Here is a 25,241-nt window from a genome sequence, read left to right as displayed (position 1 = left end):
AAGATTATTAACGTTCCGCTAGATGATGACATATAATGTAACCATTATGTTGTGTTTTGTGGTTATCAACAAAGAAACAAATTAATGTAGTAACGCATTGTAATGATGTGTCATGTATCCTATAGATTTATTAACAATACCATTTGCAAAAATCTCACCCTATTAAACAAGAACTGATTTTTACCTGGTTAAAATATTAAATATTTTGTTTTTTAGCACCATTAAATATTAAACAATAAATTTACGTACAATTAAACAAGTACATGATTAAGTCATGGTAAATATGTTAATAACACTGCAGGCACTATTCTTCTAAATTTTTGCATGGTCAAAATATCTATTTTTTTTGAATTTTAAAGTTAACATAAGTATTATGACCAATATAACCTATTACTAAGTTAGAATTAATAATTTTACATTTGATATTTAAATGGGTCTAATATTTTTATAGTGTATATCTAATCAACATCAAGCTAATGAATTGTTTTTGCAATTTTTATGAATGTTATTTGATTTACTACATAATAAATTAATACAATAGCAATTGTAAAAGAAAGAAAAATAAAAAGATGTTTCGGTCGGAAGCCAAAACAGTGGGCTACAAATTCCTTTAGTACCGGGTAACAACACCCGATACTAAAGGGGGCAGTTTTGCTTTGGCGTGCTCTGCCCCCCTTTAGTACCGGGTGGTGGCTAGGACTGATACTAAAGGGGTGGCCGCGTTAGCCAGCACCGAGGGAGGAGGGATAAAAACCCCACCGTCTTCCTTCCCCCAACACTTAGCTAAATTTTGTGATCGACGACGTTGCCGGCCCTCTCTGGATCCTCCGCGCCGCCACCCCCGCACCATCATTGCATGCCGCCGCCGACGCGCCCCTCCCCGATGATGTCACGCCGCCCCCGACCAGCACCCCGACGCGCTCCGCCACTGCGCCGGCCTCGACCGGTGCCCCGATGCGCTCCGTCGCCACCGCCCAGCCGCCCACCGACCCCACTACTCTCCGCCAGCGACCCTCCTCCTCCTTCCCACCGGCATCCTCCCCGACCCACTCCACGCGTGCCCACTGTCGACCGGTGCCGCGTGCCCCACGCGCTCCCGCTATTGTGCCGACCCTCCGCCTCTCCCCGACGATGACACCTGGCCGCCTCCATAGCCACTCCACCATCAGCATTCCTCACCGTCCTCCTTCCCCAACGACACACCGCACCGCCCCTGATCCCACTCGCCGCACCGACAGCCCTCATCGTCGTCCTCTCCCCTGACGCTGACGCTGACGCTGATTGCCAGCCCTCTTCTCGCACCACCTTTGCCTCCCCACCGGCCTCCTCTCCCCGGACGACAACACCGCCCTGTCCCTACGCCCGTACCGCATAGCCGGCCGCGGGCTTCACGTCTTCTCTGCTGACGTAAGCCCGTAGCCGGCTGACATCATTTTTTTGTTTTTTCCTTTTTATTTCTGCAATATATGAAAATAGCTAGAAATTGTAGAAAAATTCTTGAATTAGCTAGAAATTATAGAAAATTTCTTGAATTAGCTAGAAAATATAGAAAAATTCTTGGAAAAGCCTATTAATTGTAAATTGTACAACATTGATTATGCCATGTATATTGTATCCCGTTATTTGTTAGAAATATCTAAAAAAAGTAAAAATTACAAATTTTGAAGGAATTTGATGATGGTGAACGATGCGTTTCATTGTAAATATTTTTGTTGTCATTTATATTAGAAATTCATCAAATAGTTCAATAAGTTATAGCAATGTGCATAAAATATTAGAAATGTAACAAATTGTATAAGTGTTTATTTTTTTAGTCATTTATTGCTACAAAATGTATAACTATTAGTTATTCATTTTTGTACTCATTTTTTGTAATAATTGTGCATAAAATTTAGAAAATATTTGATGATGGTTGATGACGCGCAATTCACTGTAAATAAAGTTTTAGTCATTTATTATAACAAATTGTACTAAGTGTTTGATTCTTTTTTTAGTCATTTTTTTTATTGTTGATGCCTACTATTTCTTAGAATAATACTTTTTATATTAGATCAGTTACAATTGCATGATTAGAGGATGAGCAGGCCTGATTGGACAAGGAATATCTAATGGACTTGATTGCTCAAGGTCGCATGAACGATCAACCAAATGAAGAGGTCGATCACAACCAGACTGACATTTAACTCAACCTGTTTGGTGATGGCAATGAACCAATTACTGAGGGAGGCAATGGTGGGCAACAAGGCGAGGTATATAGCAATTAGTATAATTCTATACTTATCAAGATTATTGGGAATTAATAGTTTTTTCGTTTTCAGCCATCTGGATCGTGCAAGCCTAAACGGAAAAGAGGCTCGAAGAGGAAGCTAGAGGGACGTATCATCATCATGGAAATTAATGAAGAGGGTGAACTAACTACTTCAGATAATGCTAAGACCAAATTGATGAATCAAATTGGATTTCTTATTAGGGATAACATCCCAGTAAGCTTTCAGAATTGGAAAAGCTCTGAAATCGATGAGAGCGTGGTCCCCATGCCCGAGGTCCCATAAGCGTGGTCCCTGATGGAGAGAAGGAAATGTTATGGAAGCAGATAAAAGAAAACTTCAGGTTCGAAGGTATAGATGTAGAAAAAGTGAAAGATTGGGTCTTTCAAAAGGGTGCTATTGCTTTTCAGACGTACAAGAAGAACCTGAATAAAGACTACATAAAGAAGGACCTTACACCAGATTTCGCGAAGCATCCAAAATTAAGAGATCACTGGGTTTCATTTGTGAAGTGTTTGAGATAGAATTCGGGAAATAATTTATGTGGATACTACGTATGTGAGTTCATCCATAGCTTTGTAGGTCCCAAGCATATAATTGATCAGGAATTCAGAGTACGTATACAAATTTCTTAACAATAAACTAGTTCTAATTGTGCAGACCCATTGATATACTATATAATAATCTTTGCCAATGACACATATGAGAGACATGAAGGAAGCACTCCTCGAGACGGAAAAAATCAGGGCAATTCAAGAACAACTCAGTGGATTTCTTCTGGACGAGGTAGTAAATCCAGCGGGGGAGTTCTATAATGATGGATCAAATCTGCATCACCATCAGGACTCGAGTTCAGAATAGTTGATCCAAATGTTGAACTTCAAGTGTTGATGCAATGTAATATTATTCATAAATATGTATGCAGAAGATATATATATATATAATATTATCTCAAATGTAATATTATAGATCAAATACAACTTTATATATATTAACGTATTAGAACTAGTACACGTAAAGAAAACAAATACGAAATACTAATATAGAATAAAGAAACAGAAAAGAAATATAAAAGAAAAAAGATCTTTAGTACCGGTTGGTATAAACAATCGGTACTAAAGGCCCCCTTATTACCGATTATTTAACCTGATACTAAAGACCCCCTTTAGTACCGATGTAGCAATACCGGTTACACAACCGGTACTAAAGGAGGCTTAGGACTCAGTACTAAAGGTGCTTTCCCAGCAGTGCATGACCATGAGGCTTCCTTCAAGGTTGGAGGAAAACGTTGTGCGAGAGGAAAATGTGATTGCTTATCTCAGTTCTGCCAAATGAGGTCACCATGGTGGACCTCCAAGATTAGCTTAATTTTGAGCTAGCTCTGTCTGAATTCTTAGGCAAGGTCAACGAGCTCTCTATGCGAAGCTCACACATGTGTGTGGATAGGTGGAGGTAGAATGATGAGGGGGGAGCAGGTAGGAACTAATAAATTACCGATTCATTCATGGGGTGAAACTCCTCTACGACGAGGGGCTAGCTTGAGCCCCTTTAGCCCCTCCCACCGGCCCCTTCCCATCCCCTCTTATGTCATCCTAGCGCATGGTTTGTGTGAAGCTCACTCTACATGAGTCTATGACTTGAAGATCTCAAATCCATGAGCGTAGCAATGTGGACATTGGTAAGAGTTGGAAGAGGACGTCCTTGACTGAAATTGGTCACTACTAGAAAACAGACTTTAGTCCTAGTTGGATAGGGCCATAGATCCCAAAAATTCAACCGGGACTAACTATTCGAGACAAAAGGGGGTGTCTTTTAGTCCTGGGTCATCCACCCGAGACTAAAGACCCCATTTAGTCCCGGTTGGTGTTACCAACCGGAACTAAAAGGTTTCCAAAAAAATAAAAAAAAGGCCACCCGCGCCAGCCGTCCGTTGCCCGCCCGCTGCCCGCCTGCGCCGCCCACCTGCCCACGCACGCCTCGGGCCGGCTACCCTCTGCCAGCCCTCACCCGCGCCCGCCCGCTGTCGCGGCTCGCCTTCGTTCCACCCTCGCCTGCAACCGCCCGCCTCCGCCCGCGCCCGCCCCTACCTCCGCTCGTGCCCGCCCGCCGCCGCTCGGCCGCCTGCGCCACTGCCCTACCCTCACCCCGCTGCTGCTCTTCACTGCCAGTGAGGGCGTGAGCAGAGGGAGAAGGGGTAGGGCAGCAGAGGGGGAGGGCGCGGCAGTGATGCAGAGAGGGAGGAGAGGGAGGAGGGGAGGCGACGGTGGAGAGGATGATGAGAGGAAGAAGATAAGGTGGAGAGGAGGAGAGCACTGCCTGGAAGGAGATAAGGAAGGTGGAGATAGAGGGGGGACCGTGTGGAAAGGCCCCCTTTTGTCCCGGTTGGAAAAATCCAATTGGGACAAAAGCCCCTCCTTTTGATTTAGTCCCGGTTGGAATTTTCAACCGAGACAAAAGGAGGGGGGTCAGTGCCAGATTTTTTAGCCGTTACAACCGGGACTAAAGGGGGGCTTTACAACCGGGACTAAAGCCCCCCTTCCCGGTGATGGCCTTTGGTGCCTCATTTTTGACCCGGGACTAAAGGCACTTTAGTCCTGGTTCCAAAGTTAACCAGGATAAAAGCACCTGGATGGAAGGTCAGTTCTCCAATAGTGGGTCAGTCCTCCCCTCCAGTAGAAGGACACAACTGTGGGCCCATACGTTTGATGCAAGAACACCGCTCGGCCCCTCTAGCTGCGGAGAGAGATGTCTCATGAGTGGCGAGCCTATACCATCGCAGACGTAGTCACTAGTCGACAATGAAGCGGACATCCCATCCTTGTTCGTCACTTACTAGATGGGTCATTTTCAAAACTTTGGTTGATTTATGCGGTGAAAAGTACATACGAGGGTTCATCAAGCATGGGACTAGTGTGGTTAAAGAAAACGGAAATGAGAATACAATGTGTTAATTATCTAGGACTGCATCGTACAATCTTAGCACCAGACATGTGCTAGTGTGGTTAAAGATTTCCATTGAGATCGCTAGTTGGATCCCGTCACATATAAGAAATAAAGCGGGATTCTTATTGTCCTTCACCTTCTTCTACCTTTGAGCGACGCCGACGCGGGTTTCTTCTACCTCTGAGTTCCTGCTGCCCCCCCGCCGTCCACCTCTACCACCGCCTGCGGACGGCGGCGACACGCCACCGTGCCACTTCGCCAGCTCCCGCCCCACCTCATCCCCCACCCTTCTGAACCATTGCTCCTCACCGCCGGCACCGGCCACCGGCGGTCGTCCACCGCCCGGCTGGCGGCATCATCGCCGCCCGTCCTTGCCGCCCACAACCCGTGACCTCCGCTGAACCTGCCGCCGCCGGCAGCCACCATCTAAAGCCGCCAGCCATGGAAATTCCCCCAATCTAGAAACCCAAATTCCTAACCCTAATCCTCCTTCCACCCCCACCGCCGCCGGCCTCCATCGCTGCCTGCGGCCGGCGTCACCACCGGCTCCACCCACCTCCTGCTGCGGCCCCCGCCCCCGTTCTTCTCCTCCAATGCTCGGAGCAGGATAAGGCCATGCGGAAGTCACGTGCAGTTAATAGCTGCCGCGTGTCTATTTGCTGGCAACGAACAGCGGCGCGCGCCCGATAAGGATTTTGAAAATAAAGCTAAACTCAAACTTGGTATATAAGGGCAACGACGCCTAACTGACATTTGATGACCACGTCGGTTCGTTTTTTTATTCTTTTTCTCTATGTTTTAATCTCTTGTTTCAAACTCATGCTACGCTTAAATTAGTTTTCCGAGATTAGTCATGATTTTCTAGTAATTGGTCCATATGTTTACCAATTGGTTAAAATAATGAAAATGTTGATATTTCATCACACAGTATACCGCAATCTGCCGCCACCGAGCTGGCTGGTCCGATGTCCGATCCACATCTACAAGCTACACTACACTAGCCGATGGAGACTGCTGGTCGGCTGCTTTCCGTGCATCTGTGACCTCCTGATGCGACTCGCTGCAGGGAAGAAAGATACGATTTCGCGGCTACCGGACGTTGTCGAGGCCCGGCTGTTGTCGAGGCCCGGCTGGATGCTCTTCTCGTTTTCACCGTCGCCATCCACGGATTTCTCAAGCGCCACCATTAGCATTTCGTCTTTTTGGTTCTGCTCGCTTGTCAGGGGGGGTCGGAGAAAAGAGGGGGCAACGTCGTGCACAGTGCCGCAGCTTGCTCTTGTCTTGGTGGGGCTGAAGCTGGAAGCCTGGAACACCGAGTCCAAAGTTCTTGTTTACTTGTCGGGACGCTCACATCGGATTCGTTATTTGATCCGATTCCGATCCCGTGGACATGCCGTCAAAACGGTTTATTAATAATAACGTGTTTTGATCTTTTGTGCGAATACAATCGCAATAGTTTTCCTATGCAACCTCAAAATGATTAGTAAATTGTTGAAAACCGAAAAAAATAGTCATCATCCTTGGAATTAGTAGCCATTAAAAAAACAAGAGTAGTGTTGAAGCAAAAGTGACATCGCACAGTTAATGTAGCGGGGCTCTTGACTTTAAGCTGAAAGTCAAAGTTGTAAAATAAGATATTTTACTTTACTTTACGCCTGGACATCAACTCAACCTACTTAAAATTGTTTCTTCAAGTTAAAAACATATACCCCACCATCCTTTAATATACGACGTATGAGCTAACCAACGCCATATAATAGAGAACGGAGATAGTACGTGGCAACCCAGCCTACCTAAAATTGTTTTTTCAAGTTGAAAACATATATGGAAGAACCACTGCCATAAAATAAGAGTACAAACATTTTTCTCGTGCTGTACAGTTAGTCGACAGGAAAAGCATTTCCAAAAGGCTTTTTAATAGTCATCCTTAATAATCCTCCCATGCTGCATGCTTGTGGCAACTAATGATTTTCAATGACACTCACATGGACGTCCAGATTCCCAACCACTCCGTACTATAGAAACAAAAGCCTCCCAGAACTAGACAAAAAGAAACGGAAATATAAAAATGACAGACTTTGCTTGCCAGTGGACCGTGTGAAAACTGAAAAGCCAGGCGCACCGCCGCCGCATCCCGTGGGGTTAAACAAGGGTTTTTGGCGTTCAGTTGCCTCTGCTCCTCTCCAGTCTCCACCTCTCCCGGGTCTCGCCGTCACCGCGGAGATGCGGGGCCTCGCCGTCGCAAGCCCGCTCCCTCCCGCCGCCGCAGCCGCTCTCCGGCGGACCCGCGCCCCCTCCTCCTCCGGCAGGTGCGCGCCTCTCCGCATTCCCCTCATCCGACACTCGCGCCGCGTCGGTATTGCTAGTCCCGTGGCGGCATGTGAAACGAAACCTCCGCCCGCGCGAGTTCGCGATCGCATTGCACGCCTGCGGCGCGGGCTTCCGCGTCGTGTGCGGTTCTGATCGCGCGGGGGCCGTGGACCGCCTGGGGGAGGTGGCATCAGGTGGCGATAGCCGTGGCTGCAGTTGGTGTGGGGCTTTGTTGGGTGGTGGTGTGGTTTTGACTCCTGTTTGGGGCTTCAAATCTTGGGAATCCGATGGATACCATCACTCGTGTTGGTGCTACTGATTTACTTCTTTCCTATTTTCTTGGGACTGATAGGCAAACCGGCTCTCAAATAACCTCGGGAGCTGTATTGAGTTGCAATTTCTGTGTACCCCGCTGTCTCTCTGAACACAACCACAACCACCTGGGCTATGCTTATTCTACAGTGCATGGTATCAGTCTATCAGAATGATACTCAGCTAGAGTTGGCCTTGTCCGGCCCATGAAATCTGTATCAACGGCAATTAAGAACTTGCAAAACCAGGAAATGGACAGTACATCTGTTTCGGTTGGATTTGGGCTACGAAGAAGAAAGTCAGGAACGATCAGAGCTATGTATTAAGACATAGCTGCTCGTACTGCCCCGATCCTGCCACAGAAATTGGGAGCATGGATGCACAAACTTGAAGGTCCTGCATCATATGCCTGGCTCAATAAGCTGTGAAACAAGTGGATGAGAAGTGATGTGTTTTGGAATTTATAACACTATTATGAGCTTTACTGAATGTTGTTTCAGTAAAATACCAAATTTTAGTTTCCACATTATATCTTGTTGGATTAGCCAGTCTGCATTTTTTTTTCTTGTTACTCTCTGTTCCCTCCAAGGTTTACAGGAGTTTATGCCAGCTAATATCTTATTTCTCTGTTCTCTAAAAGACCCCTCTGATACATGAGTATGATGTGCCAATCTTTTACATTCTCCTTTGTATTATGCTGGTTCTCAGGGAAGTGTCATCACAATGTTGGAAGTATGACTTAAGCCAAGACCGATCTTTGGGAGGCTCCCTAAGGTAGTGTTTTGTGTGATTTCTGTTGTGTATTTATAGTGTACTTTTCAACTAGAGGACCTGGTGTCCTGGCCTATTTTTATTATGGCTAAATTCCGAACTCATCAAGGCTTTGTTTTCATCTGACCATTTCACTAGTTTCAGTCCACCTTGCAAGCTTCAGTTATACGTTCAGCACTTAATGTCTGATGTTTGCAGACTTTTCATAAAATGTATATTTCGGTCCAGAATTACAGGCTCCTAAAGACCTGTTATGTTGTCTTCATTAGGTTCAATTGGATCATTACTACTTTACCAGTTCTATTCCAGTCAGTTAAGCTTTGCAAAGTACTCAAGTTCTGTTGCTACCTTGTTCAGGATAGGTCAGTCTCAAGGAAGTTTGCACAGACATCGTCCGACAAATTTGCTCAGACCAGCTGCTGGTAGTTCTGCCTTCTATCATGCATTGCGAATGTTTGAATTTGTTATCCTTAGCACAACCATTTTAATCTTGTCTCACCCTGAAAGTGTTAAACTTTTCTCATCTCTCTCTGACATGTTTCCAGCTAAGAGTTGTTTCTGTTCTTTACATATGTACTTTTATTCTTGCAGCAGCTATTTCAGTCGAACAAGATGAAGTTAATACATATCTTCCAAAAGGTGATATGTGGTCTGTCCACAAGTTTGGTGGAACCTGTATGGGAACACCCCAAAGAATTCAGAGTGTTGCAGATATAGTTCTTGGTGATTCTTCTGAGAGAAAGCTGATCATAGTTTCTGCAATGTCCAAAGTAACTGACATGATGTACAACCTTGTACATAAGGCTCAGTCAAGGGATGATTCATATACAATAGCACTTGAAGAAGTTTTTGAGAAGCATATGGCTGCAGCAAAGGATCTTCTTGATGGGGAAGATCTTGCAAGATTCTTGTCTCAGTTGCACTCAGATGTCAGCAACTTGCGAGCAATGCTCCGTGCTATTTATATAGGTTTGAGCTGCAAATTCCCACTTTGTTTGTCCATTCCTGAATGATGAGTCTTGTTTGTCAGATCAGGAAGTATATTCTCAGATTGTTGAAATCCTTTCTAGTTCAGTTGTTTGTTATTTTGCTGTCTTGGAGAGTTCATTGCACCGTTGAAGAAAGAAGTCACCTAGCCTACCTAGCGTTAGGAGCCCTCCTGGTGCCTAGTTGCTGCCTACTGCCCACCTAGTGCTTGGCACCTTTTAGAAAACTGGACTTTATTGGTGCCTGCTGTCTGCCAGATTCTAAATTCATCATGCTATAACTTGTACACCAAAACTTAAAGCACCAGCCTCTTGTAAGAGTTTGTCCCATGGAGCTTTAGACATGTTTTGGGGTTCTGTATTCATTTGAGTAGTCACAATATTCTTGATAGGTAAAGTTAGGCAAGGGTACCAAATACTATCAAAATTAGTGGTAACTTGAAATTTGTTTGCCTGAGATTCACAATACCTATATTTAACTTATTTATATATTTTTGCAGCTGGACATGCGACGGAATCTTTCTCAGACTTTGTTGTCGGGCATGGAGAGTTGTGGTCTGCACAGATGTTATCGTATGCAATAAAGAAGGTACACATGAAAAATGCTTAACAACTACTAATGCTTCCCACTTTATCTGTGATTTAAACAACTTACCAATGCTGCAGTGAACTTACGCATTGTAATCTATTAGAATTGGCATGTCAGCAACATTTCATGCTACATGGAGTTGCCTTTTGTTATGTTAATTGTTAATGGCCTACTGAACAACAATGAGGCACGTGAACACTTAATAGTATTTGCACTTGCGTTGACTTTTCTACCTTGCTGACTGAACAATTTGCACAAGTAAAATAAAACAGGATCATTTAGGGGAACAGATGAACTTTTTTTGCAGTGCTGGCGGAGCCAAAACTTTGAAATTTGCCTCACTCTTTAGCACTCTTTAGTATTCTTGAACACCCAAAATCTTTTTTTTTACGAAGCCATCATTGTATGAATGGCCATGATACTCTGCTCTAGTTCAGTTCTTATCTGAAGTACTGTTATCATGCATAACCATGTACTTATGTGGTTCAGTACTGAGATGATACAAATTCATAATCACTGAACATTGACACGACCAGTGGCTTCGTTGCCACTGCTTTCTCCTATCGCCATACTTTTTCATATGGTGGGGTAGGACTTTAATATTGCTAGTATATAGTTACTCACTAAACAAGGATACTATTTTTCCTTTCCCTTTGTTACAGTTACATGCTACAGGTAATGTACTCTAGTGTTTACCTTTGTGAACAAATTGACCTATACTACAGTATTTAAACTATGCAGTCTGGAGCACCATGCAGTTGGATGGATACAAGAGAAGTTCTAGTCGTAAAACCTAGTGGTTCTAATCAAGTAGACCCTGATTACTTAGAATCTGAGAAGCGGTTTCAGAAATGGTTTTCTCGACAACCAGCTGAGACAATAGTTGCCACGGGGTTTATTGCGAGTACAGCAGAAAACGTACCTACCACTTTAAAAAGGGATGGAAGTGATTTCTCAGCAGCCATAATTGGTTCTCTTGTTAGGGCACGCCAGGTCACCATCTGGACTGATGTTGATGGGGTATTTAGTGCAGACCCTAGAAAAGGTTTGTCCTACATGACTCTTCATTTTCTTTTCAACTTTTTTTTCAACTTGCTGAAATTTGGATTAGCTTATAGTGCAAACTCATTTTTGGGTGATAGCTCTTTGTATTTGCTGTTTGATGGGATTTTGATAGATCAGACTCAAAGGGATGTGTTCGAGAGAAAAAGATTTAAAGGGATGTGAGGGGCCACATGGATGGTCAATTCACGAATGACCAATCGATGGACTGATAAGCCATTTACAATGGACCCTGTTTACTCACATCCCTTTGATTCTTGTCTATCCAACTCTGTCAAATAGTTCGTATGCAGGGTTAGCAAAAATGTAACCTAATAGAGTTCACATCAATATATTTTCTCAAATATTTCGGTAGACACCATATTTTAATAAATACACCTTTTTCCAAGAGTTATTTATACTTTCATCCCCTGTAAAACAAAATAAGATATTTGCTTAACTTGAAGCCTGCAGCTGTCATTACTCTGCCATGTTTGGTATTGAATACATTTCCATGGTCAGTTATCAAAGAGTTGGATATGATATATAAAAACCTCCAAGTACTTATGATCTTTCTGCTTTATTTATGTGCAAAATATATCTGCAAACCAAAATTTTGAACAAAAATCATCCAGTAAATTTCATATGTGCATTATCAAATCTCAAAAAGCAAACATGTTGGACATGTCTAGGTCTCTATTAGAACAAGGCAATGTCCCTTCTTACTGAGGAGTTAGTATATATCTGATATTTTAATATCTGATTAATGCAGTTAGTGAGGCTGTGATCTTAAGCACGTTATCCTACCAGGAGGCCTGGGAAATGGTAATTTTTCCATTATTGGGCACTTGTTCATTTGCTTGCACCCATCATTTAACTATGTTTGAGCAATTGGGCACAACAGTTCTCATGCTCTATGATCATTCTTTCTTTCTGCCCCAAGCTATTTGATCTTTTACAGCATTAAGGATCGTTGATTTACTCAAATTTGTTTTATGCAGTCATATTTTGGCGCAAATGTGTTGCATCCCCGCACCATTATACCTGTGATGAAAGACAACATCCCCATTGTTATTAGGAACATGTTCAATATCTCTGCCCCTGGAACCATGATTTGCAGGCAGCCTGCCAATGATAATGGTGATTTAGATGCTTGTGTCAAATCATTTGCTACTATTGATAATTTGGCCCTTGTCAATGTTGAAGGGTAAGTTAATTCCTTGTTCTTTTAGCCATTAATTGTTGTGATGATGAACTTCCATGATCTTCTTCACCGTCAACAGAAAAATGGTACCATATTTCTGTTGGAAATGTCAACTCTAGATGCTTCTTTCGGCTGATCTTGCAATGTTAACAAGAATAAATCCATAGGCACTATACACGGGATGGCCTGACTATTGTTAAAACCTATCTCTTGTATTGCCTAAGTAGTCACGGATTCTTCATTGCAGAACTGGAATGGCTGGTGTTCCAGGTACATCAAGTGCCATATTTAGTGCTGTAAAAGATGTTGGAGCTAATGTTATCATGATATCTCAGGTAGATAATGTCCTTTTATATTTGGTATCTACATATGAGTCATCTAGGTTCTTCCTGACTACAAAATATCGTGCAGGCTAGCAGTGAGCACTCCGTATGCTTTGCTGTTCCAGAAAAGGAGGTTGCTGCAGTTTCGGCTGCCTTGCATGTTAGGTTTCGTGAGGCATTAGCAGCAGGGAGGTTATCTAAGGTAATTTTGTCTTCTGCAGAGATTTTTTTGAATGCTTGCTTTGGCAAACATGAGTTAAGTATGAATTGGTTTCTAGAATGGAACAATGCTGTATCCAGTCTTAATGTATGAAGCTTGCTCATTTGAGTAAACATGACTAGGATAATCTGACACACGTCTCCAAGCTAACCTTATGTAGTTATATCCTATGGGTACTAGCGACACTCCACATGTTTTACAGCAAGAACTTGAAGTCACGAACATAGTACTTTACTGTAGTATATGGAATCTAGTAATGCACGCAAGTGAAGAATGACATTTTAACTTGATGTTGTGGTCACTAAAGTCCTGTTTGTAATCTTTTACACTTGTAAATGGTTTACAAGTGTATTTTCTAGTACACAAGAAAATTATTCTCGTGTAAGTAAGTTATTTGAGTAAATCAGCACTGAACAGCAAAAGAATAACAAAACACAAGGACAAAACAATGGAGAAGGAATGGGAAAGGAAGCAGTAGCGTAGCTAGCAGGGTGGCCAGGTGGGCTACAGCCCACCCTAAGTTTTGCAGCTCAATGTACACCTATAAAAATTGTTTGACAAACAATCTAAAATGTATGTAAATTTCGGAGTTAGTTATTGATTTTAAGATGTTTGCAATTGGAAGACACCTTATTAATATATTATTAGTTTCTGTTGATGAAATTCTATATTTGTATTACATGCTATATTTGCCGTAATTAAAATTTATGTCAAGTTGGACCACCCTAACCCAAAATCCTAGATACGCCACTGGAACGAAGGCATTGGAAGCCAGCATCTACCGGCAATGTAACTTCCACCCTGACGTGCTGGCTCATCTTAGCCAGCCACACTCTCTGCCTCTGTGGACCTACTTGACATGGCCAGCCACACAATCTCCAAATAGTCAGCAACAGAAACCAAAAGACCATAGGAACACTGCTCAAATGTAGTTTAGTCCTGTATTTCCCTTGTCCTGTTTACACTTTATAGATGTGATATTACTAGGACGATCTTCTAATGAGTTGTAATCTGAACGTATAGCAATGGCTTTGTTTTTATGGATTTGGATCAATTATAATATTCTTTGGATGCAAATAATTACTCTCAGGTTGAAGTTATTAATGGTTGTAGCATTCTTGCTGCTGTTGGCCTGAGGATGGCCAGCACTCCTGGAGTGAGTGCAATCCTTTTTGATGCATTAGCAAAGGTATTGTAAATTTCTGGGTTTGGTTAGGCTTGGAATTCCATTAATGCTGGGATTTATGAACCTATGATAATTGATGCAGGCAAACATTAATGTTCGAGCAATAGCTCAAGGCTGCAGTGAATACAATATTACTGTTGTATTAAAGCAAGAAGATTGTGTAAGGGCTCTGAGAGCTGCTCACTCAAGGTTCTTCCTCTCCAAAACCACACTTGCTGTTGGGATCATTGGACCTGGTTTAATTGGTGGGACACTCCTTAACCAGCTGAAGGATCAGGTATCTTCAGTCTCCTAATTTCATGAACAGCATCCAATAATTTCTCTGCAGGACCTCAAAATATTTCTGCACCTGTATGACTTATATTTTTCTGCAGGCTGCTGTTCTCAAGGAAAATATGAACATTGATCTGCGTGTAATTGGAATAACTGGCTCAAGTACAATGCTTTTGAGTGACACGTATGTAACTGAATCATTATTTCCTCCTTTGTGCATAGTGTCATTGTGTGCTGCCTTTCTGCAAGAACTTACCTTTTTCTTGGTCAGAAATCTACGAAATGTTTAGCTTTGTTTAATAAATCTTATGCTCTGATTTAGTGAAAGGGGAGCTGTACTGTACCTATAACTTCTCTGGTCCTCTAGTTTGTTGGCTTGAGCTGACTAATATAATGATGATTGAAAAGGCAATATGATCAGGTGCATTTACAGAAGGAACGAATCAGCTTATAGTTAGGTTAAAAGTTCAGAAATTTTGAATGTCTCAACTACCGTGAGTGTTTTCTCTTTATTTGTTTTATTACCATTATCTGGTTTTTTTCCTGACCTAAAGCTTGACATTACTCTTTTAGGGTTTTGCTACTATAGTTATGTCTTCTTTACATTTCACATTTTTTCCATTCTTTTCTGCAGGGGAATAGACTTAACCCAGTGGAAAGAGCTTCTACGAAAGGAAGGAGAACCAGCTGATGTTGCTAATTTTGTTCGCCATTTGTCTGATAATCATGTGTTTCCGAACAAGGTTTTGGTGGACTGCACAGCAGATACAAGTGTAGCATCCCACTATTATGATTGGTTAAAGAAGGGTATTCATGTCATCACGCCCAATAAGAAAGCAAATTCTGGGCCACTTGATCGGGTAACTATTTGGTTGGTGAAACTTTTTTTATAAACATCGTTTTGAGATAATTCCACATAACTATTAAATGATCATTGACTGAATTACAATTGACATCCATATACTTTGTGCCCATTCACTGCATCTTTCTGTGACCATGGCTAATCTAGGATTTTAAAGGCATAAACCTTGTAAATATTGAAACATAATCTCTGAAACTGAGATCTATTTGCTTTTACCATGAAGATCTAAACACATTCCTTACAGCATCTATGAATATTTTATCTGTCGCATTTTCTTCTCCTGTAGTGTTTATTGATTAAGGAATATTTCCTTTTTTTTTCCTTGTATACAGTACCTGAAATTACGGACTCTGCAGCGTGCCTCATACACTCATTACTTTTATGAAGCAACTGTTGGTGCTGGCCTCCCAATCATTAGCACCCTGCGAGGTCTTCTGGAGACGGGTGACAAGATACTGCGTATCGAGGGCATTTTCAGGTTTGTGTGTATGCTTCTGGATTACGAGAGACTATTTTACTGTGTCACTATAGTTTTAGTAAACCACGAATGAACCATAGAAAATATTTGTGACAAATACTTGGATCTATGATCTTCGCTATTCAGTGGATTCCGTATGATGATATCGCTGGCTGATAAAAAGTATGCCTTCTGTTCAATTGCAGTGGAACTTTGAGTTATATATTTAACAATTTTGAAGGAACAAGAACCTTCAGCAATGTCGTTGCTGAAGCAAAAGAGGCTGGATACACTGAACCTGATCCAAGAGATGATCTATCTGGGACTGATGTTGCCAGAAAGGTAAGAGCTTGTTTTCTGTCAGATGCAATTCTTGAAAATGATACCTATTCTTTCTTATACCGAGCACTGTATTTGTATTAATCTGCAATTCTGCATACTAGACAAAGCTTCTGATTTCTGTATCTTCATTAACAAGAATATTTTCAACACATATACAATGTTGACAATGTACCAAAGATATAGTAGTACTTCACTTTGGTTTGGAGTTGCTTAGTTGACTACTCTTTCTGGTGACATTTTCTTCTGGGGCTTCTTAAACCTAATATTCGTATTTTTTTTTCCGGATGATCACATGACGAAATTCCTAGATTTTCCTTTGAGTAAGAATCTAAACCACCAAACCAAAAAATATAATTTCTGAAACCAGAAAAGGACTGGGGGGTGATTTATTATTCTTTTCTTTCATGTTTTTGTTGCCTGTTCTTCATTACTAACCATACTTGGCCCTTTTAAAAAAATGGAGTAGGTCATTATCCTGGCTAGGGAATCGGGTTTGAGGCTTGAACTTTCTGATATTCCTGTTAAGAGCCTTGTGCCAGAGGCACTTGCGGTAAGAGTATTTTCCACTCAGCAGCTGATGCCTTGTTGTATTTTACTCTTCCTAATTTGTTTTTATCATGGCAGTCATGCTCATCGGCAGATGAATTCATGCAAAAGCTACCATCCTTCGATGAGGACTGGGCCCGGCAACGCAGTGACGCTGAGGCTGCAGGCGAAGTGAGTAGACCCCCTCGCTTTATTGATCACATGTTGCGACTTGATGGGTGCATTGTGCATTGCATTTCTGTCCTGCATTCTTGGTTTCATTCTCTGGTAGGCCTTTCCAAGAAAACCTGAATACGGAAGTGACTGAACAATTGTTTCATCTGAAGGTCCTGCGGTATGTTGGAGTCGTGGACGTGGTGAACAAGGAGGGCCAAGTGGAGCTGCGGAGGTACAAGAGGGACCACCCGTTCGCGCAGCTCTCCGGCTCCGACAACATCATCGCCTTCACCACGTCGAGGTACAAGGAGCAGCCGCTGATCGTGCGGGGGCCAGGCGCGGGTGCGGAGGTGACAGCCGGAGGCGTCTTCTGCGACATCCTGCGGCTGGCCTCTTACCTGGGCGCCCCGTCGTAGGGTAGGGTAGCCGAGCCCTGTGACGAATCTCCTCAGAGGCAGACGGACACCATTGTCCTGCATGATGTCTCCGTTGCTCCCGTATGGACGAGCTGTGGGTAGTGTATTGTTCTGAGTGCCAGCAAATAAGGTCCCTCTTGTTAGGGAAGGATGGGCTTTGGTGTCAGGCGTGGTTGTTTCATCGAATCCAGAGTTCATATTAAACTGATAATGAAGTGCCAACTCAATAATGCAACAACGTTTGCTTGTGGCTACTGCCGTGCGTCGATCTGCGGAAATTGCAGGGAACTGAGGATGACTGGAGCTTAGTGTGCGCAACTGAGTCAAATTTTGCTTGTGGCGCCAATGACCTGGTGGAATCTCTCTTCTGAGTTATGCCAAAAGCTCGGTGTTCTCCAGTTGGTTACAGCGTTATCTTCTACGGGCTGGGCCGATTGCTCACCTGTCAAATTTCAGTGCTAGCCAAGCCAAGACCAAGCGAAAGCTGTATTTTGGTAAAACTCTTTAATATGATGATCAAATTGTCTCTCACCTACTCCAGTCATCTATTGTGACAATTTAAGTGCCACACGTTTGCGCCAATCAGTAGGCAAAACATAATTCTGGGAGAAAACTGCGCAACCGAAACATGACAAATTCTGGGAGAAAGCTACGCAACCGAAACATGACAAGAGAGCAGAGAACTGTGAACTAGCCACATGGAAATGACGCATCAACCCGATCAAAAATTGTACTTCACCGATAATGTGCAGTTTACCCAGTGATGCAGCAATTTACATGCAGTTACCAAGCGCCAAACCATTTTGATCACCTTCAACGTATGCAAAACAAAATCTCAAGCTCTTGTTACATTTAGCAACACAAAAATATTCCTTTGAAGGCGACTGCAGGCAAAAGCTTGTGTAGTTGCATTGCAGTGGTAAATGTCCAACGGTGCAGACAAGTCATCGGAGTAGTCTGGCTACAGATAGAGGTGCGGTTCTGGCTCGAGGTAACAAAACTGAGATCCACCATCGCCTTGGTGAAACAAAATATGAACATATGCCATCTTTGGTTCAACAAATCCATCTATTCCTATTCCAGCTGCGTTGGCAAAAAGCCTGGCAAACCCCAACACCCCCCCCCCCCCCCCCCCCTTTTTTTGTTTTCCCAACTCAAATTTGTGAAAGAATTGAAAAAATTTTGGGTGGAACAAGGGAATTTCCCCCATAGCTGCTAAAAACCTCAAGACATTTACCCCCCATCCTAAGGAAACCTATAGAAAGGTAAAGGGGATTTTTTTTAGGGTGGGCTATAGAAAAAAACGATGTCAAACACGTACCACATGGAAGGTGGGACTGTGAGCCTTCTTTTCTCCCCAACACGCATTCCTACGGTAGATAACAAAATTATAATATACAATTAAACTCAAATAACCTTGAGAAAAAAAGAATCAAGCTCTGAGGTGGTTACCACAAATACCAACATCCCATCCACGGATAACTTTTCCAGCACCTTCCAATCAGCACAGTATACATTTTTAGTATTTATATTAAGAGTTCAATATGTATTACAAAAGTGTGTGTTTGCAAATATATTACCAAGCTTGAACTTGTAAGGCTTTTCATTAAGATTAGACTCAATAATTTTCCCATCCTTCAACATGCCAACATATTTGATATAAACCTGCACAAATGAAGCAAGATAGTTGGCAATTGGCATTGTTTCTTTTTCTGTGAAGAGCTATGGTATAGAAAACTAGTGTATTGACTGCAAAGCTATGCATGACTAAGTAACTGCTGGCACAATGTCAAGAAATTTGACTGTCAAACTGCTGATAGCAAGATCATCATAAAGGGAACTTTGACAAGCACATTTATATACAATTTTCAATTAACAGCACATTGAGCAGAATTCTCCAGAAGAACTAAGCAGATACCTTGCAGCCATCAGAAGCAACTTTTGCATCTACGTTTCCTGTTGACAGATCTTCTACCATCAACCCATCTTCCAATGTTCTTATATTGGACTGTTTCTCATCTTTTTCCCCTGATTGATTTCTCATCTTTTTCTTTGATTTCTTCTTTATTTCAGCACCTTGTTTTGGAACAGATGGTGCATTAGCATCTGCTATATCCCTGATTATGAGATGACATTAATTGATCAGTGGGTAGTAGATAATAGAAATACATACACACATAAGTAGGAACCAAGAGATATACATTGGCGATGCAGGATCCTCACTTATGGCAGAACTTTTTCTTTTCCTGTCATAATTACTCTTTTTCTTGGTCCCATCATTCACCTGTCCATTTTGGGGGTTGGTTTCCTCAGCAACCTTAGCACTGTCTTGCTTAGCCAATGCAACATCATTATCTTCATCACTGCAGCTATCAAATATTGAAGAAGCATTGCGCTTGACAGCAACCTTAGCACCGTCTTTGTTACCCAATGCAACAGATATTGGCACGTTATCTTCTTCATCACTGCTGCTATCAAATATTGAAGGAGCATTGTGCTTGACAGCAGGCTTCATCACTGGAGAACCATCATCATTGTCATCGGTGCTATCTACTTGGTACTTCTTCTTCAAGTGCCGCCGTCTTTCAGCCTTGCAAGTCTTTTTTTCACAAGCTATTTGTACAAAATTGGAAACTTGTTATAAAACATTAGGATTGAACTGTGAGCAGATATCTGCACATCAAACATACTGAAACGTATGTAAAATGACTCTGTGAAAACATAAGCAAAGCATGTGACAGAATAACCACATAAAGGAACAGCACAACACTAAGCAATCAAAATGATAGTCCACCAACCATCACTCTAGTTAAATGTGCTTTGAATGTGGGTACAATGTGGTTTGAAGCTATGCAGGATCAGATACAGACAAATGTCAAATAATAAAACCTGTTGGCATGTTAAAATAGGAGCTACCTAGCTGATTTTCAGGACAATAAAACAAAGAAATGCCCATAATTTCTTGATAAATAAAAAAAGACCATATATTCATAAATCACTTAGATGAAGTTATAACTAGATAATGTGACAATGATAAGTCAACTGTCATTAAGAGTTACCTATCAGATTGTATTTCACAAGGTGAAAATTGAAAAATATGAACCATATATTTGAAAAAAAGATAAAAGCAGTATGTCTAGGTGACATTTTGCAATGAAATCCATTGTAACATAGACCAACCTTTTACCTTTTTGTTTGCGGCCATGTGGAGAGGAGAATTCGTCATCACTAACATCTATAACATCACGATCATCAATAAAGTCAGATTCATAGCTGTCCTCATTGGCATCATGCTCCTCATCAGTGTCAGACTGTCCAATATCTTCCCCATAAGATTCTCTAATTACAATGTTAAGAAAGATTTCACGTTTTGACATGTTAGATGTGAAACAAAGACATTATAATATTGAGAAGGATACGATTCATCATCTCCCACATTAGACCTGCTGCTTGCACGGACATAATATCCAGAGAGATGAATGGAACTCTGACCAATTACTGAGAAGACAACATCATCGACCTCCTCTAACTCAATCTCTAGACGGCACATCTCAGCCAATTTTGGATTTAAACTACAGAGTTTGATGGGGATCTTGTTGCCAACATTGCATTGCAGCACCGTCCTTCCAGCAGCATCACAATTGCTGAGTGTAGCCTATAAAAAAATAAAAGAATTAGTTACAGCACACATTCAAATACTGTTAGAAAAGGGTGATGCTTAGAAGTAAACTACATTCAATTCCAGCAACAAGATGGAAATAGCTAATTGCAGTATCATGTACTAACCAAATGAAAAGGAACTAACAAGTCAATCAGCCTCCTGCTATTTCCAGGAAGTATACAATGGTAGTGTAAAGAACTAGACAGTGTAGAACTATAGTTTCGAACGATCTTAACGCAGTGAGGACAAGGTCATGTCATGTACTACTACTAAGATAGGCTGACTGGATACTATTTCTATGTCAGAAGATAATCAAAAGCACCTATCCTCATTGAATATTCCATCCTGATTTCAAGACCTTCTCTGTTACGTCAACTAAACTACAGTATCCGGGGTGACAGATCGCTGTAGGACTACAAAATGGAAGAAGCACATGTTTATTGGATAAGTGGCAAAATTTAAATAAAAAAAATAACCAACCTGACAAACGCGGAGACGGCCATGGTCGGCCTGATAGGTGTGGGTGTAGGGCTTCCCGGGCTTCACCTCCACCCCTGCATCCACCAATGATCCAATTCATCACGCACCAAACGGATAATAGCTGCGACAATTAAACAAGGCAAACAAAGCCGTCGCTCACCCCAGAACGCCATGACGGGAATGGTGGATGTGGAATTCACGCGCGAGCTACAACTCCAGCGAATGCAACTCCCAACACCTGCAGCCAATCCACGAAAATGACCGGTGAGCTTAGAAGAGAACCATAATTTCAAGCGCATATGGGGAGGCGGCGGAGACGGGGCGGAGGGCGAGTCTAGGGTTTGGGAGTCGGCGGCGGAGGGACAAGAGTTAGTTAGGCGTTGGCGGAATACCTCCACGCGGGCCTTCGCCCGGAGGATTCCCCGCAGTGATTGTCGCTCCGCCGCCGCTGCCGCCGCCGCCGCCGCCTCCTTCGGCGCGAGTAGAAGAGGAGGAGAGGAAAGAGGCGGGTGCTTGTCGGCTGGGAGGGGAGAGGAGGGGTTTATCGATGGCATTCGCGTGTAAATATCTCGGAGCTCGAAGGGCACGTTAGTTTAGAGGGGCATGGCCGTTTCTTGGGCCACCGCTTGTTTTAGATGGGCCGTCGCAACTAGCAAAAAGGTGGAGTGCATTTAGGCCCTTATTACTAGTGGAATTCCTCTCTCCTACAACAAAAGAAAAAGAAATTTCTAAACCAACCCCTCTTCTGGTTACTCCGTTGGTTTCAAATCGCAGATCGTTTGACTTTTATAAATACATATATATTTTATTATATATCTAGACATAATGTATACTTAGGTGCATAGGAAAATAATGTATCCAAAAGTCAAAATGATGATTTTTTTTAGAGTTCTCTATTTGACACTAGAAAAACTACTCATTCCTTTCTTGGCCCTTAAAAAATTTCCGTTCCCTATTTGACACCGAGTTCAACTTTCATTCCACTCTGTTGGATTTTCTATCCCAGAATCGTTAAATGCCCTGCAAAAAGATGATTTCGCCCCTGTGAGCCCCACCACCCTTCTCCCTACTCTCCTCCCTCCTCTACTCCACACCGCACGAGACGAGAGGGAGATGGGCACAAGGCGGGCGGTATGGGGAAGGGCCGTGCTGCAACCCTGCGCTAGGCGGAGCCGGCGACGGCCGCCGCATGCAGCCTCCACCGAGCCCGCACGACCACGCCGCGAAGGGCATCACCGCCGGCGCCTCCCCTGCGGCCGGTGGCAGATCCCATCGACGGGCCTGGGGAAGGGCGGGACGGCCGCCACGGCCGGATTAGAGCCGCGTCACCCCAAGCGGCCTCCTCATCGCCGCCACCAACATTCTGGAGCTCGACGCCCTCATCGTGCGTTGTGAGCGCCACGCATGGCGCGCGTTCGCTAACGGCGTCGTAGGCCTCCTGGACACGGCCAACGGCGACGATCGCCGGCGGACCATGAGCTCCACCGGTCGCGCATCCGCAGCCTGACGCTAGCGAACTGTACGGTGTCGCCGCTGTACCGGTACGGCACACTCGCCGAGCTCGTCTGCGGGACATGCTAGCGTCCATGCCGGCGACCACTTACCAGAGATCTTCACCGCGCGCTCGCCGCTGGAGACGCTGCACCTCGTGCCACGTCAGTGGTACGTGCGGCTGCACGGGGAAGACGAAGCGGTTGGTGATCAGCGCGCTGGGCTTACGGCTGAAGGAGCTCATCGTTGACGGCTGCTCGTTCCTAGCCACGGCGGAGAGGAGGGAGAAGGGTGGTGGGGCCTACAGGGACAAAATCGTCTTTTCGTAGGGCATTTTACAGTTCTCGGATGAAAAATCCAATAGTGTCGTATAAGAAATTAAAGTTGAACTTGGTGTCAAATAGGGAACGGAAATTTTTTTGAGAGCGAAGAACGAATATGGAATTCTCTCGAATTTTTTAATTGTTCCTAGAGTGTGTGACCGTGTGAGTGATGTGTGTGTGAGTCCTGAGCGTCCATGATTGTAAAGAGAGAGAAAAAGAATAAACAAAAGAACATGAAGGCAGAAAATGCATCTTCGCATTTCGATGAAACAATCTTCATTAAGTCTTTATTTAAAATTGATGCCCTAGTTTTACCAACTTGCTAAGAAAATGAACTGAGGTAGAGCCAAATAAAATATGAAACTGATGGCCAGATGTGGTAATTGTTGCAACTGCAACTTATTATAGCCAAATTAAAACTTTAGCGAACTAGAAATGCCCTGCGGAATTTTTTTGTATGTTATCCAAATATTGAAGGCACTGCCGTTTGTAGCAAACCAGCAATGTCTAGAAACTGCATAGACAGGTACTGCATTTATGCCATATGTCACCTTGTGTGTACTACGCACTACCATGAAAGAAAATAACAAGCCAACAAAACCAACAAACACATCATCTCAAGTTTTTCTGGGCCTTCTTCTTCGCACGAAACAATCCCAACATCTCAATCAGCAAAGTCAACAGAAGCAACCGAAACCTAAGGGTGCTTGAGTTCTGTGATGCATTGTACGCATGTGAACATTTTATCTATCTCTTTTAAAATTTGGAGATGCTGCATATACAATATCCCCGTACATGCATATGGGACCATGAGTGATGTGATATCTACCAATAATGTATGCCCTTTATATATGTGGTGCAATCTAGTGAAGTTAATTATACTTTTGAACAACAAGCATGCATTTGACCTACATGCATGGTGCCTATATTGTACAAATTAACAGTCCTAATCGGCAGTGACAATTACTTGTATTCATTTCAAGTCCTTGTCATGAAAAAAGAATAAAATTGTATTTTTGTACAATTGAAAACTTTGTTTCTTAGGCTGTAGTGCCGTGTGCCGGCCTTCTGTGCTGGTTGACACTAAGGAACGGCTGATATTTCTTTTCCTGCCATTTCACTATCACACGTACGGCTTCCCTTGATTGGATCATATATAGTAGGATCCACATAATTGCACCTTGCTTAATGAACACAAGAATTTTATTTTCAAGGATACGGTGTTTGTGAATCCGATCATTTAGACCGCTGATATGGCATCATTAAATGTTATAGTTTTGCAAGTTTACAGATAATTCCAATTTATTTATTTATTTCTATAACACCTTTCAAACCAGGAAGTAATTAACTACTATAAGTAAAGCCATGTAGACTTGAGGACGAGGGTCCTACTAACCATGCTTTCATGTTCAGTAGACTACTCTACTTACTAGTGGTTGATTATGCAAACATACAAATTAAACTAACAGAAATCTTGGACAAATTAAATGCAGGGGAACGCATATGACGGTATTCAGCTTCCTATGTGGCTATCTCCATACCAACGTTGCACAAACCATTGACAAAGAGTTGTGTAGAGAGTTGTTAGGAGCTATCTATAGGAGTACTGTTACCACCTTCTAGAACGCATATGGTGCCAAAAAGAAAGAAAAAATAACAATGAAACACATGCATGCACTAAACTTCAACGTGATTTGTGGCTAATCAGTGTATATCATACCTCTCTAGAGGATGTTTAGATGCTCACGAGGCACGGTTATTACTTATTTCTCAATGATAGTCGGATCAAAACTAACTTTTGTTCACAATCAACACATTTTATGCACCAATAACAAGTTGTGCCGATTGGACGGCATCACATACTTTGTTCTTGGAGAGAATTTCCTATTTCACACTTATATAATTAGTGGTTATGTTCTTGACCATCAAAATTTGTCACAGACTTGAACTTTGGTTCCTCATTTGACATTCCCGTTTGTTCTGTCAGTTAACTCGGGTGAGCAGTACCCCGTGGATACTTCCACCATATTTTACTAAACAAAACGACATCCAAATCACCTCTTAAATTCATGAAACTTTTTG

The 25,241-nt window shown here is 42.7% G+C and overlaps 2 protein-coding genes across 3 annotated transcripts; one reads left to right on the top strand and one right to left on the bottom strand.

Annotated features, from left to right (window-relative positions):
* Positions 1-7,337: 7,337 nt before the first annotated feature.
* LOC101783167 (bifunctional aspartokinase/homoserine dehydrogenase 2, chloroplastic) lies at positions 7,338-17,458 on the top strand. Of its 2 annotated transcripts, none has more exons than XM_004956434.4 (19): positions 7,338-7,519; positions 8,541-8,606; positions 8,961-9,025; positions 9,198-9,572; positions 10,090-10,178; positions 10,920-11,223; positions 11,992-12,044; positions 12,221-12,426; positions 12,671-12,758; positions 12,835-12,948; positions 14,057-14,155; positions 14,235-14,429; positions 14,527-14,609; positions 15,060-15,285; positions 15,620-15,765; positions 15,951-16,086; positions 16,553-16,636; positions 16,711-16,803; positions 16,959-17,458. In XM_004956434.4, the coding sequence occupies exons 1-19, from the start codon at positions 7,434-7,436 to the stop codon at positions 17,202-17,204; spliced, it is 2,754 nt and encodes a 917-aa protein (XP_004956491.1). In that variant the 5' UTR covers positions 7,338-7,433; the 3' UTR covers positions 17,205-17,458. The 2 variants fall into 2 exon arrangements, with proteins under 2 accessions (XP_004956491.1, XP_004956490.1); XM_004956433.4 differs by having other exon boundaries at positions 9,195-9,572.
* Positions 17,459-18,485: 1,027 nt separating this feature from the next.
* LOC101759825 (peptidyl-prolyl cis-trans isomerase FKBP43) lies at positions 18,486-21,884 on the bottom strand. The gene is made up of 10 exons (XM_004959278.3): positions 21,738-21,884; positions 21,506-21,583; positions 21,346-21,419; positions 20,624-20,859; positions 20,392-20,543; positions 19,406-19,817; positions 19,123-19,321; positions 18,785-18,869; positions 18,657-18,698; positions 18,486-18,574 (listed from the first exon to the last, which is right to left on the bottom strand). The coding sequence occupies exons 2-10, from the start codon at positions 21,516-21,518 to the stop codon at positions 18,486-18,488; spliced, it is 1,302 nt and encodes a 433-aa protein (XP_004959335.1). The 5' UTR covers positions 21,519-21,583; positions 21,738-21,884.
* Between the last annotated feature and the right edge of the window lie 3,357 nt (positions 21,885-25,241).

This window comes from Setaria italica, chromosome II (genome assembly GCF_000263155.2).
Source record: "Setaria italica strain Yugu1 chromosome II, Setaria_italica_v2.0, whole genome shotgun sequence".
NCBI classification, from domain to species: Eukaryota; Viridiplantae; Streptophyta; class Magnoliopsida; order Poales; family Poaceae; genus Setaria; species Setaria italica.
The sequence above is the reverse complement of the archived record's forward strand: the minus strand, read 5'-3'. Positions and strand labels throughout refer to the sequence as shown.

Excerpts from the sequence above, each read along its gene's own strand:
- LOC101783167 (XM_004956433.4), top strand. The coding sequence starts at position 7,434 with ATGCGGGGCCTCGCCGTCGCAAGCCCGCTCCCTCCCGCCGCCGCAGCC. Across the intron at positions 14,156-14,234 it reads TTTTTGATGCATTAGCAAAG|GCAAACATTAATGTTCGAGC; the intron begins GTATTGTAAATT and ends TAATTGATGCAG. Across the intron at positions 16,637-16,710 it reads TTGTGCCAGAGGCACTTGCG|TCATGCTCATCGGCAGATGA; the intron begins GTAAGAGTATTT and ends TTATCATGGCAG.
- LOC101759825 (XM_004959278.3), bottom strand. Across the intron at positions 20,544-20,623 it reads AATGTGGGAGATGATGAATC|AGAATCTTATGGGGAAGATA; the intron begins GTATCCTTCTCA and ends CATTGTAATTAG. Across the intron at positions 19,818-20,391 it reads ACATGGCCGCAAACAAAAAG|CTTGTGAAAAAAAGACTTGC; the intron begins GTAAAAGGTTGG and ends TTGTACAAATAG.